Source organism: Lotus japonicus, chromosome 4 (assembly GCF_012489685.1).
Source record: "Lotus japonicus ecotype B-129 chromosome 4, LjGifu_v1.2".
Taxonomy (NCBI): domain Eukaryota; kingdom Viridiplantae; phylum Streptophyta; class Magnoliopsida; order Fabales; family Fabaceae; genus Lotus; species Lotus japonicus.
In genome coordinates this window covers 6,542,134-6,557,913 of record NC_080044.1, presented here as the reverse complement: position 1 = coordinate 6,557,913, position 15,780 = coordinate 6,542,134, and the positions used below count along the sequence as shown (strand labels likewise).

General features: G+C 32.8%; 1 protein-coding gene and 1 long non-coding RNA gene across 2 annotated transcripts; one reads left to right on the top strand and one right to left on the bottom strand.

The window, feature by feature from the left end:
- The first annotated feature begins 6,367 nt into the window (after positions 1–6,367).
- Positions 6,368–11,744, top strand: LOC130712191 (SNF2 domain-containing protein CLASSY 1-like). The gene is made up of 9 exons (XM_057562029.1): positions 6,368–6,400; positions 6,548–6,656; positions 6,895–7,178; positions 7,553–8,606; positions 8,669–8,934; positions 9,077–9,211; positions 9,596–9,662; positions 9,744–11,261; positions 11,401–11,744. The coding sequence occupies exons 1-9, from the start codon at positions 6,368–6,370 to the stop codon at positions 11,742–11,744; spliced, it is 3,810 nt and encodes a 1,269-aa protein (XP_057418012.1).
- A 2,084-nt stretch (positions 11,745–13,828) lies between these two features.
- LOC130712114 (uncharacterized) lies at positions 13,829–15,062 on the bottom strand. Its single transcript, XR_009010855.1, has 2 exons — positions 14,225–15,062; positions 13,829–14,149 (listed from the first exon to the last, which is right to left on the bottom strand). It is a non-coding gene; the product is annotated as an uncharacterized LOC130712114 (long non-coding RNA).
- Between the last annotated feature and the right edge of the window lie 718 nt (positions 15,063–15,780).

The window sequence follows — 15,780 nt, the reverse complement described above, 5'->3', positions numbered from 1 at the left end:
TTATTCTAATGTTATTAAAAACCATTAAATTTCAAATTAATACATTAGTTATTTTCAGAAAAAAAAAATCACAATTGACTTTTGTTAATTATTCTAATTTAATTAATAACTATTAAATGCAATATTAATACGTTAATTATTTTCAAAAATATGAAATAATTTAATATTTAAATTACTAAAAAAATCAGAAAATATGAATATTCATTAAAAAAATAATTTATTTTGTAATATTCAAAACAAACATAATCATTAAAAAAATTGTCAACATACATCTTAAATGTAGAAAAGTCACAATTGACTTTTATTAATTGTTTTAATATCATTAAAAATCATTAAATTTCAAATTAATATAGCAGTTATTTTTTAAAAAAGTCACAGTTGACTTTTATTAATTATTCTAATGTCATTAAAAATCATTAAATGTCAAATTAATACCATAATTATTTTTGAAAAAAGTAACAATTGACATTTATTGATTATTCTAATGTCATGAATAACTATTAAATGCAATATTAATAAATTCATTATTTTTGAAAATGTGAAATTATTTATATTTAAATTACAAAAAAATTAGAAAATCTAAATATGACATCATCTACCAACTAATTATAGTATGAGAGAGAAAGCTTATGAAAGAAAACATAGAATGAAGAAGTGACACTTGTCGGAGTTGTCACTTTTTTGTTAAAAAATAGTATATAGTATAAGAAGTATAAGATATTAACATTATCATTTTAAAATAAAAAACTGCAAAAAATATATACCAAAAATTTAATAATTAATAATAACATAATTTAAATATCTAAAATTATCTATCAATATTGAACTATTTAATTTTGATATTGACCAATAATTTATTGAGTTGAAATATTCAAAATAAATTCAAAAATAATTTATATTATATAATTTATCATGAATTTATTGAGAAAGAAAATTAATTAAAAAATAATTAATAATAATTTAAACCTATAAAATATTAATTATTAACAATAAAATTAATTTTTTAACACACTTATATTTATCATTTGTATAACTTTTCCAAATTATTAATCACTATTATATTGAACAAAAAACAATCATAAAAATTAATTAAAAGTTCTTCTTAGTATTAAGTTATTTGATTTAATATCTCAATACAACTAAATTTGATTTCGAAATTTTATTCCTAAATAAATCATTCATAAATTTGAACTATAACTATATATGCATTTATAAAAAAGTATTTTAAAAATGAAAAATAAACACACACCAGTGTAACACACAGTTATAGGTATTGCAATAAATATAAATATAAATTTACTAAAATAAATATTTAAAACATATTATATTTTTCTATTATTTAAAATTATTATTTATGAAAGATTCATTCTTTAAGATTATCATTTAAATTAATTATTTATAGAATTTAATATTATTGGTCAAGTTTACTTTACATATATTTGTTAAGAATTTATATGACTTCTTTTCCCAACATTAATGGTTATCTAGATAAATAAATTTCAAATGTACTGATTTAGCATTTAAATAATAATTAATAAATAAAAATATTCAATATATAAAAATGAAACCAACACTGTACATTATATTATGGCAGACTTTTACATGATGGTTTTTGAGGGAGGGCAGGAATGTTGTTTGTGTTTTGCCCAATGTGTGCAAGCCATGTGTAAGTGGGTGCCATGTCATCTCAACTCAATAAAAATCAGAGTTTGGTCCCCCAACTATATAAATTAATATAATAGTATATAATTTCCTTTTAATCAGATATTAATTTAATTAGCCAAAAAATAGTAAATCTGAAAAATCTAAATTTGGGGATAATCTTTCAGAACCCTAAAATCAAAATTTCCAATCTCTGCAACTTCAATCATCACCGCCGCACCTGTTCATCAAATTCGTGTCGCCGTCGCGCCTCTCTTCACCGCCTGTGTTTCAATCGGATCCCAATCTTCAACAATGTTCTTCATCCCTTTCATCTGGCCGTAGTGTTCATCATCTTTGCATCGCCGCCGCGCCGTCTCTTCACCGCTTGTGTTCTTCGTCTATTTCATCCAACAAACACTCGTGTTCATCATCATCGTCTTGCTCTCTCTTCACCGCTTGTGTTCATCATCTTCTTCGCCCAGATGACGCGTTATGCATATCCTTCGTTCGTCTTCTTCGTGGTCTCGCCGCCGTCGGGTTATTCATCCTGGGTTCTTCATCTTCGTTAACATCAAATTTATATAATAAATTACAAAGGGTGCGATTGAACGTACAAACATGGTCGTGTTCCAGAAGTAGTAGGTCGCTTTCAAATTAGTCTACAGGTCCCAGGCTCAAGTCCGCACTGCTACGGTTTTTTAAATTATTTTAACATTTTATTGCGAGTTAAATTATAAGATATATATATATATATATATATTTAGGGTGCAGATAAGACTGGAAGTGTTTCATGTCCCAGTGGTATCATGCTTTTCAATTTGTCTACAGGTCAAAGCTTCAAGTCCAACCTGTAGCAGTTTTTTTGTTATTTTACCATTTTACTATTTTTTTTCCCAGTTCTAGAAAGAGTGTGCTTTGTTAGGATAAGATAGAAAGAGTGTGCTTTGTTAGGATAAGAAGGTGAAGTTAAAATGTATTAATAAAGTTTTTTTAAAAAATATTCTTCTTTTATGATAAATATAAAATACTTTAAAAAAAAGATAAATATAAAATAATCTTCAAGTATAACTTTTGAAAATCTTTTCAAAAAAAAAATAACTTTTTAAAATAATCTCCTAATTCTATTTTGAGTTTTTTAAATTCTTTTAGGTCAATTTTATAATAAGTTAAATGGAGCTTAAAGTCATTGCGGTTAAGGTATAAGTCAATATCGCCCTATAACACTTATAGTCATTGCTATATATCGATTAAGATCGAAGTCAATATTGTCCTATAGCACTTATAGTCATTGCTATATTTCGATTAAGGTCTAAGTCAAGATTGACCTAAAGAACATAGAGTCGTCGTTTTATATCGACTAAGGTCTTAATCGAAGGTTGCACTTTCCTTAATCATACAATATCGATTGAGGTCTTAGTTGTCCTATAACACTTATAGTCATTGCTATATATCGATTAAGGTCAAAGTCAAGATTTCTCTATAGAACATGGAGTCATCGCTTTATATCGATTAATATCTAAGTCAAGATTGCTCTATATAACATAGAGTCATCACTTTATATCGATTAAGGTATAAGTCAATATTGCCCTATAGAACATATATTCATCGTTTTATATTGATTAAGGTCTTAATTGAGGGTTGCACTTTTCTTAATCGTACTATATTGATGGAGGTCTTAGTTGCCCTATAACACTTATAGTCATGGTTAAATATCGTTTAAGGTCTAAGTAAAAGATTCCTCTATAGAACATAGTTATCGCTTTATATCGATTAATGTCTAAGTCAATATTGCTCTATATAACATAGAGTCATCTCTTTATATCGATTAAGGTATAAGTCAAGATTTTCCTATGGAACATAGAATCATCGCTTTATATCAATTAAGGTTTTAATCGAGAGTTGCACTTTTCTATATCATACTGTATCAATAGAGGTCTTATAAAAGTTATTGATTTTAAACAATATATATTAACGCTATTTTTTGACATCTTATTATGTAGCCTAGTGGTAGGCAAAGTAATTGGTGTATTTGATGTCTTGTGTTCGAATCTCGACTGAAGTAAGATTTTTACTTTTCTAACTGGTGCCCACATTTTAAGTTTTAACCAAAATCAAAAGTATTATTATTTGTTTATAAATACAAAAAAACATACCCATATGAGGTTTGAACTCGAGTCACAACATTGATAAAGGAAGGAACTTACCACTAAGCCAATGAACTTCATTTCGAATGTAAACCACTAGTTAATTACATATATTATATTATACTTCTGTTACCATTAATAAATTAAAATCATCTTGTTAATTGCACCTTCGAGTGATCACTTTATATCGATTAAGGACATAGTCGAGGGTTTTCCTATAGCACTTTGTAGTGATTGTTTTATATCGATTAAGGACATAGTCGAAGGTTGCCTATAGCACTTTGTAGTGCTTTATATCGATTAAGGACATAGTCGAGGGCTTCTCTATAGCACTTTGTAGTGATTTCGTTACATCGATTAAGGACTTAGTCAAGGGTTGCTCTATAACACTTTATAATAATTTCTTTATATTGATTAAGGACATAAACCAGGGTTGCCCCATAGCACTTTGTAGTGATTGCTTTATATTGATTAAGGACTTAGTCGAGGGCTGCCTTATAGCACTTTGGAGTGTTTACTTTACATCGATTAAGGACATAGTCGAGGGTTTCCCAGGAACGAAGCCACAGGAACGAAGATCATCCAGCATCCTTGAGACAAAGAATTGGGCTGGATATCCACTCTAACAGGATCCTTGAGACAAAGAATTGCAAACCAGCCAATTCCCAGAACAGAGCTGCACCCTCTCAACAATCCTCTCTACCTCCACTGTAGAATTTCTAAAAATCAAATTATTCCTTCCGATCCACAACGACCACATCACAGCAAACCAAACCACCTCCATAAGTGATTTTGCTTCGAATTAAGGCAAAGCAACGAATGATTCAACTAGACCCTCTCCCTCTCACTTAATTCGTCCTCTGTTTTTGTCCAAAAAAAACTGTTCGAACCAAAACCACAGCCCCCAGGTAAAAAACGGCTAGGGTTCATCGATTCATCTCTTCCATTGCAAACCCTTGGTCTCCTGCATTAGCAATGGAACAAATCGCGATGGAAGCAAATCGACCTCGGTTGGATTGCGAAGGTGGCCGCACCACCAGGGGAAGGGCGGAGGTGGTCAGCCGCCGCTGAAGCTACACCGACGAGGTGGCTAGTGAGATGAAAATTAGGGATTAGGGTTCATTCAGTTTATGAGAATTAGGAATTAGGGTTCATGACTTATTTAGTTGAAAGTTAATAAGAATTTAGATTAAATCAGATATTTCAAAATTCAAAAAAACAAATTAAAACATAATATTAGCTGGGGGATAAAATAAAATTTTTAAGAAGTAAAGGGACCAAAATGTGAAATACAAGACTTGCTAAGCTACCAGATGACATGGCAGCCTATTACACTTGGCATAATTTAATTGACAGTAAAGAGGGGGGCATGGCTGCTGTTTTAAACGGGAACAACATATTTAAACTTACCTTATATTATTTGTTATTAAAAATTATGAAGATAATTTCATAGAAAAATATGTATTTACTATTCGTATTAAATGTGTTAGTAATTGTTGAGTAATGAGTGTTGAAAATTGAGGTTCTCATTCAATTCCTACCATTTACTCATGAAGATTTTCACTGACCACCTTTTTTCCTAATAAACGCACCATAATTTTGAGGCATATATTTAAGACCCCCTATTTTTCCTTGCATTCAAGCCTTTGGTTTGAACTAAATTGATTTCTCCCATATTTTGCTTCTCTCTTTTTCTGTTATTCCTTGAACGCAACATTGCTTCTTCTTGAGATCTAGCACACAGTTTGAGTTGCGATTTTCAGGTAAAGATTGTCCCCAATTTAGTGTGTCCTATTATTTTTGTTAGGAATTTCCACATATTTGCTTGCCTAAGCTCTTCATTTGAAATGTTAATTCATAATGTTGCCTTGATCATTTCGTTGATCGACCTCAACCGGTCGAAAATTTGAAAACTTTTTACTTGTTATGGTTTTAGAAAAGAAGACCTTGAGGTTCTGGTTGTCCATGGGACCTGTTTTCAAAATGCATTCATTTTCATTCTAAAAGTATTGAGCATTTAAATAATTTATTTTGGGAGATTTTTTTACTTATGCAAATGACACTTATTTGATAAGGGGTTTGAGACTTTAGACTCACTTAATCTTCCTTGTCAGTCCTCGAATGATAGCTTAAGTGGTAAGAGTAAGGGGACATGTGGATTGGGAGGGGAAGGTCTGAGATTAAATCCCTGCAATGTGTAATTTATCTTTTCGATGTATCCAAAAAAACTTCCTTATAACATCTCACTTTCTCTCATTATCACATCGGCTATCATATCTCTCATTCTCTCCCTCAATTTCTACATTTTTCTTTGTACGATCGAATTTGGGGTTGAATAATGATTTTTTTTATAGTTTGACGACATACTTCTTTCTTATATTAATGTAAAAAGGTAGGTTTTTAAGGAAAAAGAAACAACTAAACATGGTTTTGTTTATCACCTTCCCCATCTATTTTAAAACGTTGTGTTTGGACACAAATCAAATGAATTATAGCGTTCTCATAGTTTTTATTAAATTTTCCATCATCTTCTAGGGACAATGGTTCTATCGGTGAACATAATTTATAAATGAACATTAATGAAAGCAATACATTTTCATGTTGGTTGCCAGGTAAATCTTGGAAGATATTTATAATGCTATGATTTATATCCGTAGCTTCCAAGATTTAGCATGCTTACTATGCAAACATAATGAAGACTTTGTCTTAAATTGGAGTTTGTGGACTTATATTTGTTTCTTTAATCACCTATAATGCAGATAAACATCATACAAGATCGAATGGACACTTGTTATCTGTTAGAGTCAAATTCAAGGGCGCCTAGAAAAAGATACTTTCATCAAGGGAATCATCCATTAAATGTTTACCGTAAGTTTTTCCTCTTATTTTGGTTGATGCATCACTATAGAAAAAAGAAAAGGAAAAAATTATATAAAAATTAAATACCAATAGAATACAAAATCAATTTTATAATATTGAAAAATATGTACTTTATTGAATGATAACTAACTTTTTACTTTCTATAGTGTGTACCAAATTTTTCCATAAACACACTTGGACAGTTTTTAAAACATATTAACTTGCTCAAATTCTTTACTCTGAACAGCATTTGAGGCTTTTGCGTTTGGCTCATGGAAACCCGTGGAGCTCATTAAAGTTGAATCGGGAATGGTGATCTTACATTTTATGGACAAACAAGAGATAGCTATAGATAAATGTTTTTCAGACATGCGACCAAAGTCAGAGATAACTACTTTTGCAGACATGCGAATAAGGTCAAGGAAAGCTACTTTATCTGATTGTGCATCCTTCTTACGAAGTGGGATTGATGTGTGTGCGCTATCAAACTTTCAAAGTAGTGATGATTCAAATCAATCAAATTCCAATCCGGTAAGTGGAGACAATTGGTATTTGCGTGCATCTATTAGATGGTCATTTTGGCTTTTCTTGATATTTTTTTTTCACATCTCTTGGCATGTATTAATGATATCCATTAAATTAAGAGATGTGGTTTATGGGACATGAGTTCCCTACAATCAAGAATCCCTACATTCATGTATTCACCAAATGTGAGTCATCTGACCTGGATCGTACGAGTTAAATTTTAGACATGTCTACAATTGACATGATGAAAAATATGAGCTAACCAATTTTAACCATATAATTCAGGTATGATGACCAGGTGAATTTAGGGATTCGTAAGTGACCCAAATCCTAGTTTGTGGAATCTTAAATTTGATATAGTCTCAATTTTTTAATTGTAGGTGTGGGCTGATGCAAAAATAAATTCCATTGAGAGGAAACCCCACAATCATGAATGCTCATGTGTGTATCATGTAAGATTTTATACAAATCAAGGTTCCTTTGGGTCATACAAAAATACTTTGAGTAAGGATGTCCAAGTAGTTGGATTAAATCAAATTTTCATCCTTCAAAAGCTTGGACGTAAAAGCCTCGAAGATCAACCATTCCGGTGGGACTCGTCTGAAGACTACATCAGCAGACAACAAACAAGGTTGTCCTTAGGAAAATTTGTTGGCGACATTTCCTGTCTAGCTTCTATATCACTTATCAAGAACATGTGCTTTTGTGTGAGATCTTTGCAAAACAAGATTCTCTACCAAATCATGGGAACTGATACAAGGTATTCTGATTTTCACATAATAGCTATGAACTTCAAACTCAAAGGTCGTATGTCACAGTCCTCTATTTTTGAACTTGACACTATGAGCATTGTCCCTTTTGTGCAAAATAATGAAGCAGAAGTGTTTCCACCATTACGACGCTCGACACGTCGAATCAAGGAACCTGAACGTTACTTGGGCTATTGTGATGTTGGTTCAGGTTTCGTAAATCGAACTGGGAAATCCAAGATGAACACAGGGGAAAATGATGAAAAGTTGGCACCAGTGAATTACACTTTTGAAGAGGATGTTGAAACTAGTGTTCAAAAGGTTGATACAAAGGTGAGTTGTGATGCTGATGTCATAGAAAAGGAACATCTTAAACCAATTTCTGTTTTTCTAGCTCATGAAAAAATTGGTTTAGATGCTCTTGAACCCCGAATTCTCCAAGAGAGTGGTGAAAGTTCTTCCCACTTTCATGATATTTGGGGATCAAAGAACAATGGTGATGCTGGCATGTGCAATATTAAGCTCAGTGGCAATGAAAAAGTGATCGGAGAAACCTCTTCATTTCGTTATTATAATCTCAGAAGCGGTAAGAAGTATCAGAGGAAGGATTTGTTTGACTCGGATGATATGATGGTGGATCTGGAACCCAAATGGGATGGGCTGAATTCTAAAAGAGGAGAAGAACGTAAGAGGCGACGTCGTTCAGATTTTTTAAAAATAGAAATAATGAGGAAGATAACGATGAAGAACGAGCTCGGAGACGTAGGACCTTAGATGTAAATGCATCCAAGGAAATGATAGATTCATATTTAAAGGATATGGATAAATTACTAGCAATAGAAGAAGCACCTATTACTGAAAAATGGAAGGAAACAATCAACTTTGGCAAAGGCAAGGAAACTGAGAAAACTCAAAGAGAAGAGCAGGTGAAGGAAGAAGTTTCTGAAATCGAAATGTTATGGAGGGAAATGGATGATGCAATGATAGAAGGTTTTCTTCAAGAACAAACGGAGGTGTAACAACTTCTATATGTCTCTTCTCTTTCAATCACATCTCTTAATATTTTTTTCTTCCTATTTCTTTCTAATCCATTCCATTTGCACTTATTTAAGAGTGTGAGTAGAACTTAATTCTTTGTTCAATTTATTAAACCAGGATTCAAGTGCTCCAACTAAGGAAGAGACTACCAGAACTTGTGAGCATGATTATAGATTAGATGAGCAACTTGGAATTTATTGTCATAGATGCGGCTTTGTGAAGGAAGAGATAAGATACATCATGCCATCCTTTGTAAGTGAACCTCAAAACTTTATCTGAATCTCCATGTGGTTTCTTTAATACTGTTTAAAATTCATCTCCAATTGTCAACATTTTCTTGATTTGGTAAGATATTTTGGGTCCATTTACATAAAAAGAATCAACCAAATTTTTAGATCATTTTTTTTAAATGACTTTTTAGATCAACAAATGCTTACTAAACAACAATAGTTTATTCATAATATTATTTTCAAAATACATTAAATAATGAATTCAAAAGAGCTTTTAGTAGATATAAGTGCTTATATGTAAGCATGTGGTTGGGGATTCGATTAACTTATAAATATTTATTTATAAATTATTATATGAAGTGGATACAAACACTCTTCATCTAAAAATTCTTGTTCATATTGGCAGGCGGAACGTCGATCACGACGACACAAGGATAGGCAATGCAATGATGAAGAACCAAAGCCAGAGGCTAATGATAAACAAAAGTCAGATGCTAATGATAAACCAAAGTCTGATGATCAGCAAAATGTTGATGATGCTCCAAAGGGTGATGATAATGATAATGATCTCCCTTTGCTTCTTACTAATGTTACTTGTGATGAGCCTATATCTATTGAAAATGAAAGTGTGTGGGGATTCATTCCTGAACTTAGAGAAAAAATGCACCTCCACCAAAAGAAAGCTTTTGAGTTTCTTTGGCAAAACATTGCAGGGTCCATGAACCCAACCCATATGGAAGCACAATCTGAAAACAAAGGAGGTTGTGTGATATCTCATGCTCCTGGAGCTGGAAAAACATTCCTCACAATTTCATTTCTTATTAGCTATTTGAAGTTATTCCCAAACAAGAAACCCTTAATCCTTGCTCCAAAAACCACACTTTACACTTGGTACCAAGAGTTTATCAAGTGGAATTTTCCAATGCCAGTGCATCTAATTCACAGTCGTAGAAGCCAGAGAAATTTCAGTGAAAACTCATTTGCTCTTCCTGGAATTCCAAATCCGAATGAGGATGTAAAACACACTATGGATTGCTTGGAAAAGATTCAAAACTGGCATGCACACCCTAGTGTTTTGGTCATGGGCTACACTTCATTTTTATCATTAATGAATGATAATTCAAAGTATGAACACAGAAAGTACATGGCTAAAGCCTTGAGGGAAAGCCCTGGGATTCTTGTGTTGGATGAAGGGCACAATCCGAGAAGCACAAAATCGAATTTGAGGAAATGGTTGATGAAAGTAAATACAAAACTGAGAATACTCCTCTCTGGCACATTATTTCAGAACAATTTTGGTGAGTATTTTAACACACTTTCCTTGGCAAGACCAAGGTTTGTTCATGAAGTTCTGCAAGAGTTAGATCCAAAATATATGAAGAGTGAAGCAGAAAAAAAAGCTCCTCATTTAGTCGAGTCACGGGCTAGGAAATTCTTCATGGATAAAATTACAGTGAAAATTGATGCAGGTAATGAAAATGTTGAGGAGAAGATGATGGGTCTTAATATGTTGAAGAAAATCACAAGTGGTTTTATTGATGTTTATGATAGCGGGAATGCGGATAGTATATTACCTGGTTTACAAATCTATACTTTGCTGATGAATAATACTGAGAAGCAGAGTGAAATCTTGCAGAAACTACAGAAGAAAATGAACCGAAGCGGAGGGTACCCTCTTGAGGTAGAGTTTCTCATAACCCTTGTGTCAATACATCCATGGCTGATCTCAACAACCAGATGTGCCAAAAATTTTTTCACTTCGAGCCATTTGGAGCAGCTAGAGAAATGTAAGATTGATATGAAAATAGGATCAAAGGTGAAATTTGTTATGAGTCTTGTCTTCCGCGTGGTCAAGATGAAGGAGAAAGTTATTATCTTTTGTCGCAACCTTGCACCAATGTGGCTGCTTCTAGAGTTGTTTGAGACGTACTTCAAGTGGAAATTGGGAGTAGAAATCTTGACACTTCATGGAGAACAAGAGCTTTTTGAGCGCGGCAAAGTCATTGATAAGTTTGAGGACCGTCGTGGAGCCTCAAAGGTTCTCCTCGCTTCAATCAGCGCTTGCGCAGAAGGTATTGCTAAATAGAAAATGATAAATTCTATTATTTCACTGCACATATGAAGTTAATTTTTCCTCTATTTATATTAGATTAACTCATAAAAATTATATAAATATTCAATTAAAATACTAAATAAACATGATGTTAACAGGTATTAGTCTGACAGCAGCTTCACGTGTGATTTTCTTGGACTCAGAGTGGAATCCGTCCAAAACAAAGCAAGCTATTGCACGGGCTTTCCGTCCTGGTCAAGAAAAAGTCGTTTATGTTTATCAGCTATTAGTTGCAGGGTCATTTGAAGAGGATAAATATAAGAAAACCAATTGGAAAGATTGGGTTTCCAGGATGATTTTCAGTGAGGATTTTGTGGAGGACCCGTCCAAATGGCAAGCACAGAAAATTGAAGATGATGTGCTGAGAGAAATGGCTGAGGTGGATAAGTATAAATCAATCCATCAAATTGTGAAGAATGAAAAGGCCTCGACAAACTTATGAACCAGGTATGTATTTACTCTTCTTCCATATCAAATCTTGTGTGATTAGCTAGTATTTACATATCTCAAATTTTCTCTTGTTAAAATTAAAAGTCTATCGTTGGTGGTGTAAAAATAAAGTATTTTTGAAATTTAATTTATACCTACACTTATTAATCTGTATCTAAATTTTGGGTTAGGACTTCCAATTCTACCAGTGTATTGTGTAATGTTTCCACTAGATCACATGTAAGCATATTCAATGTTTTAAAAAATAATCATATATGTTGTTTTAAAATGTGTTTTCACGTGAAAAAATGCATCTTGTTTGATATCAATCATGAACCTAAAGCTATTCTTTTGGGGTACTTAGAAGCTACGGATTGTCATATACTGATGTTGAAATAGAACGAATTGTATTCATAGTTTTCTTTTACTTTGTTGTCTGATATAAATTGAGACTTAGACACCAAATAACTAAGTAATTTAATTTATTCAAACTCTTTGTAAATATTAATACTATACTACCTTACAGGATCATTCACAAAGCTTGGACAGCAGACGGAGCTGCAACAAAGGTGTCATGTCACTTCTTAAAAAGCTAGCTTGCTTATGGATACATAGCCAATCATTTCTTGTTTTATTATGTATTGCAATGCATTTCCTAAGAGGGAAAAAATTAATCACCTTCATGTTTTATTTTGAAATCCATGTTGAACAAGTTAGTATTGTGGTATTTGTTTCGCTAGTAAAAGAATTTTTATTGTGGAATATCTATCTGTTTTTTTGTGATATATCATTAGATAGATTATTTTATTTCCATCAACTCACGGAGTCCATTCTTCCTCGAAATGGAACAACCTTTCATCTGAAGCCATTGTTTATTTGAACTTTATTTTGAGATGGAACATATTAAATAAGATATACATGCCTCACCTCTAACCTACACAACATGCTGCAAATCTGGCTGGTGAACTAGTAGCGCATGTTGCTCCTCATGAGGCCATGTTAGGTTCTCGAGCTCTTATGGTTCCTCAATCCTCCTACACATTCAGTATCACATTTTCCTTACGGTTAGGGTGAAAGATTCAAATATTAAGAAATACCTTCCTCCCCATTGGCTCTATGTGAATGTAATCTTTATGGTATGTGGGTCGATATCCAAAGTGTATGGTTTGCTTGGGAATAAAATATCTTACTAGGGATGTATCTTACTAGCTAGGAAGTCTATGGTTATATAAAAGTAATGCAACAATTAATTAGGCATCATACAGATAGGAAAATCCTACAAAATATATGTTTATCACTAACCATCAAGCATAGGTTGTCCACTACTTCCTTGTTATTGTGAGAGCTACAGGTAGATTCCATTTCATTATCTTCTCATACATATAAGCTCCCATACCCTTCTTTTTTGATTACTCTTAAAATGAAAATAAGTAATATTTTTATATAAAATATATTAAGTATTAAAATTATTTAATGAAATAATTATGTTCAGTAACAATTATAATAGAAAAAATACTTTCGAAAACTTTAAATGATATTATTTTTATTTATTAATAACTCTTCCGTATGTGCATATTATTTAAAAATAGGCTTAATACATCAGAAGGTCCCTGAATTTGTAAAGGGAATTAATTTCAGGGCCTGGAAAATTTTCGCATCAAATTGGGTCCCTAATAATTTTTTTTTAATTCAATTAAGGACAAAGTGTGCCTGATGCTGAAGTGGCTTTAATTTTAGCCTACTCAGCTTTTCCACGTGGCATTTTCAAATTTTTTAATTGAAAAAATTTCTAAAACTTAATTTTTTAAATCCAACTCATATATTAAAGCATAAATAAAAAATAAAAACTTAATAAAATCTCTAATGTAAATAAAAACCTAAATCTAAAAATCTAACTCAATCCAACTCATCCTCACTTTGCCATCATCAACCCATCTGCATCTTCATTCTTCCATGGAAAAAACTCCATCTTCTCTTATTTGGGTTACATTTTATTTAAAAAAAAAAAAATCTGCAAAAGCTCTGAAATCCCAAACCCATACTTAAGGACAAAAACCCAGAAAACCATACCTTCAAACCCAGAAACAATAACAAAAATCTTAAATCCAGACATATATTCTTATTTTTGCAGTAGCAGCAAACAACAAAAGGAAGCTGTGAAACTAATCATCACATGTAAAAGACTGAAATTTGTTCATTTCATCAAAGAATGCAGAAGGGGAAAAGTTAACATCTTTTATCAAAGTGCGTACACAAAAAGTGTTCTAGCAATACTTATCAATAAGAATGAAATGGAACAATCATTCCTCTGGAAACTCAAGCTTATATACATCAATAATCAGCATGAGCTAACAACAACAAAAAAAAGCAATACACATTGTATTTTCCAACGATGCCAGCCTTCTTTGTTCTCTTGGTCTGCAAAAACGGAGCAGGGTCACACAACAATGATGCATAAGAGATGTGAATGAAACGAGTTGAAGAGAAGAGTACCATGGTTACGAGATAGGAGGCGTTGTATGAACATGGAAAGGGAAGGGGAAGCGAAGGAATGGAATGGAATGGACCTGCTTCGCCTTCTCCGCCGCCTAACGCCGTCGCCGTCGCCGTCGAGGAAACAGAACTGGTTCGCCTCCATCCTCACCTAACAGATCTGGTCATCAAATTCACACAACCCAGAAAATCTATGCACAAATCGAGCCCCCATAAACCCATCCCCACCAAAAAAAAACACCAAACCCATAAACCCACTCCCAACCCCAGAAAACCCACACCCCAGAAGTAAGAGATGACGGCGTGGTGATTGGCGTAGGCTAAGGTGTCAAACTCACGGCCGCTCTCTTTGATCTGGAACAACGAACAAGATAAAGAAGGTCCACATGATTAACCCAGATTTGCTGCTCAAGAAGGTCTCATCCTCACAAAGGCACCACCTTTTTCGCTTGGTTCGATCTACCCATCTGTCGGCATGGCTTGGTTTCGGTTTCGGTTTCAGATCTGGTGGTTGAGTTTTTTTTACAAATTCAGGGGTCTTATGATGTATTAAGCCTTAAAAATATGATTCTTAAAATTAGAAAAAAGTAACTGGAAAAAACAAAAGAAATAATAGTACAAAAGAAAAAATGATTCACTCTTCCGGATGTGCATCCATCTATCACTATTCAATCTAAAAATTGTCATGACGGTCTTAGTGTTGACGATGTCTCTTCCATTTCAAAGGAAAAGGATGTGTGGAAGGTTATTGTGAAGGTAGTGCGGTTGTGGTTGACTCCAAATTTCAATGGTTTAAAACTTCCTAATTCGATAGAGTTGGTTCTAATGGAGGCCAAGGTTCGACTTCAATGTTGTTTCAAAATCGTTATATCTATTCGATTCGATGTTGGTTTAATTTTTTTATGTCTATCATGTTCACTTACATGTTCTCAATCTATAGGGCGACAAGATTCATGACACAGTGCGGATGACTCATGTTTATAGTTTCGACCTTTGTTAGTTGAGGTTTGAGTGTACCTGCTATCATATTTCACTATTGGTGATAGCAGTTTTGATATTCGCACAACGTCTCGTGCTCACAAGATAAATTTTGAGTTTGGTTAAGTTGTTCAAACCTTTACCGACGTTTTCATCACTAAGGGTCCCTATTCATTTGTTCCTATTTTCGATATAATATTCAGTGATTCAGATCAAACTCTGTTAGTTGATGAGATTTCAAACTAAAACTGTATACATCTATAAAATTATTTGCATTCTACCATATTTTATTTGTCTAGCAGATGTGATAGGGGATCCTCACCGTCTATAACGACGTGCATGAGTTCGAAAAAAATCATCAGGTGCAAAAGAGGAATACCATAGAGATTAAACAAGAAGGGTGATTATTAGCATGTTTAACAAAAACGCACAATCTATTGAAAATTTGAGTCCATGTCCCAATTATTGCGAATAATAATTTAATCATATATTTCAATCACGAAAGTCTTATCTTCGTTTCCGTGGAACTACTGTTTCTTCAATATCAATCATCATGGATAAAATCAAAAAATAAAATC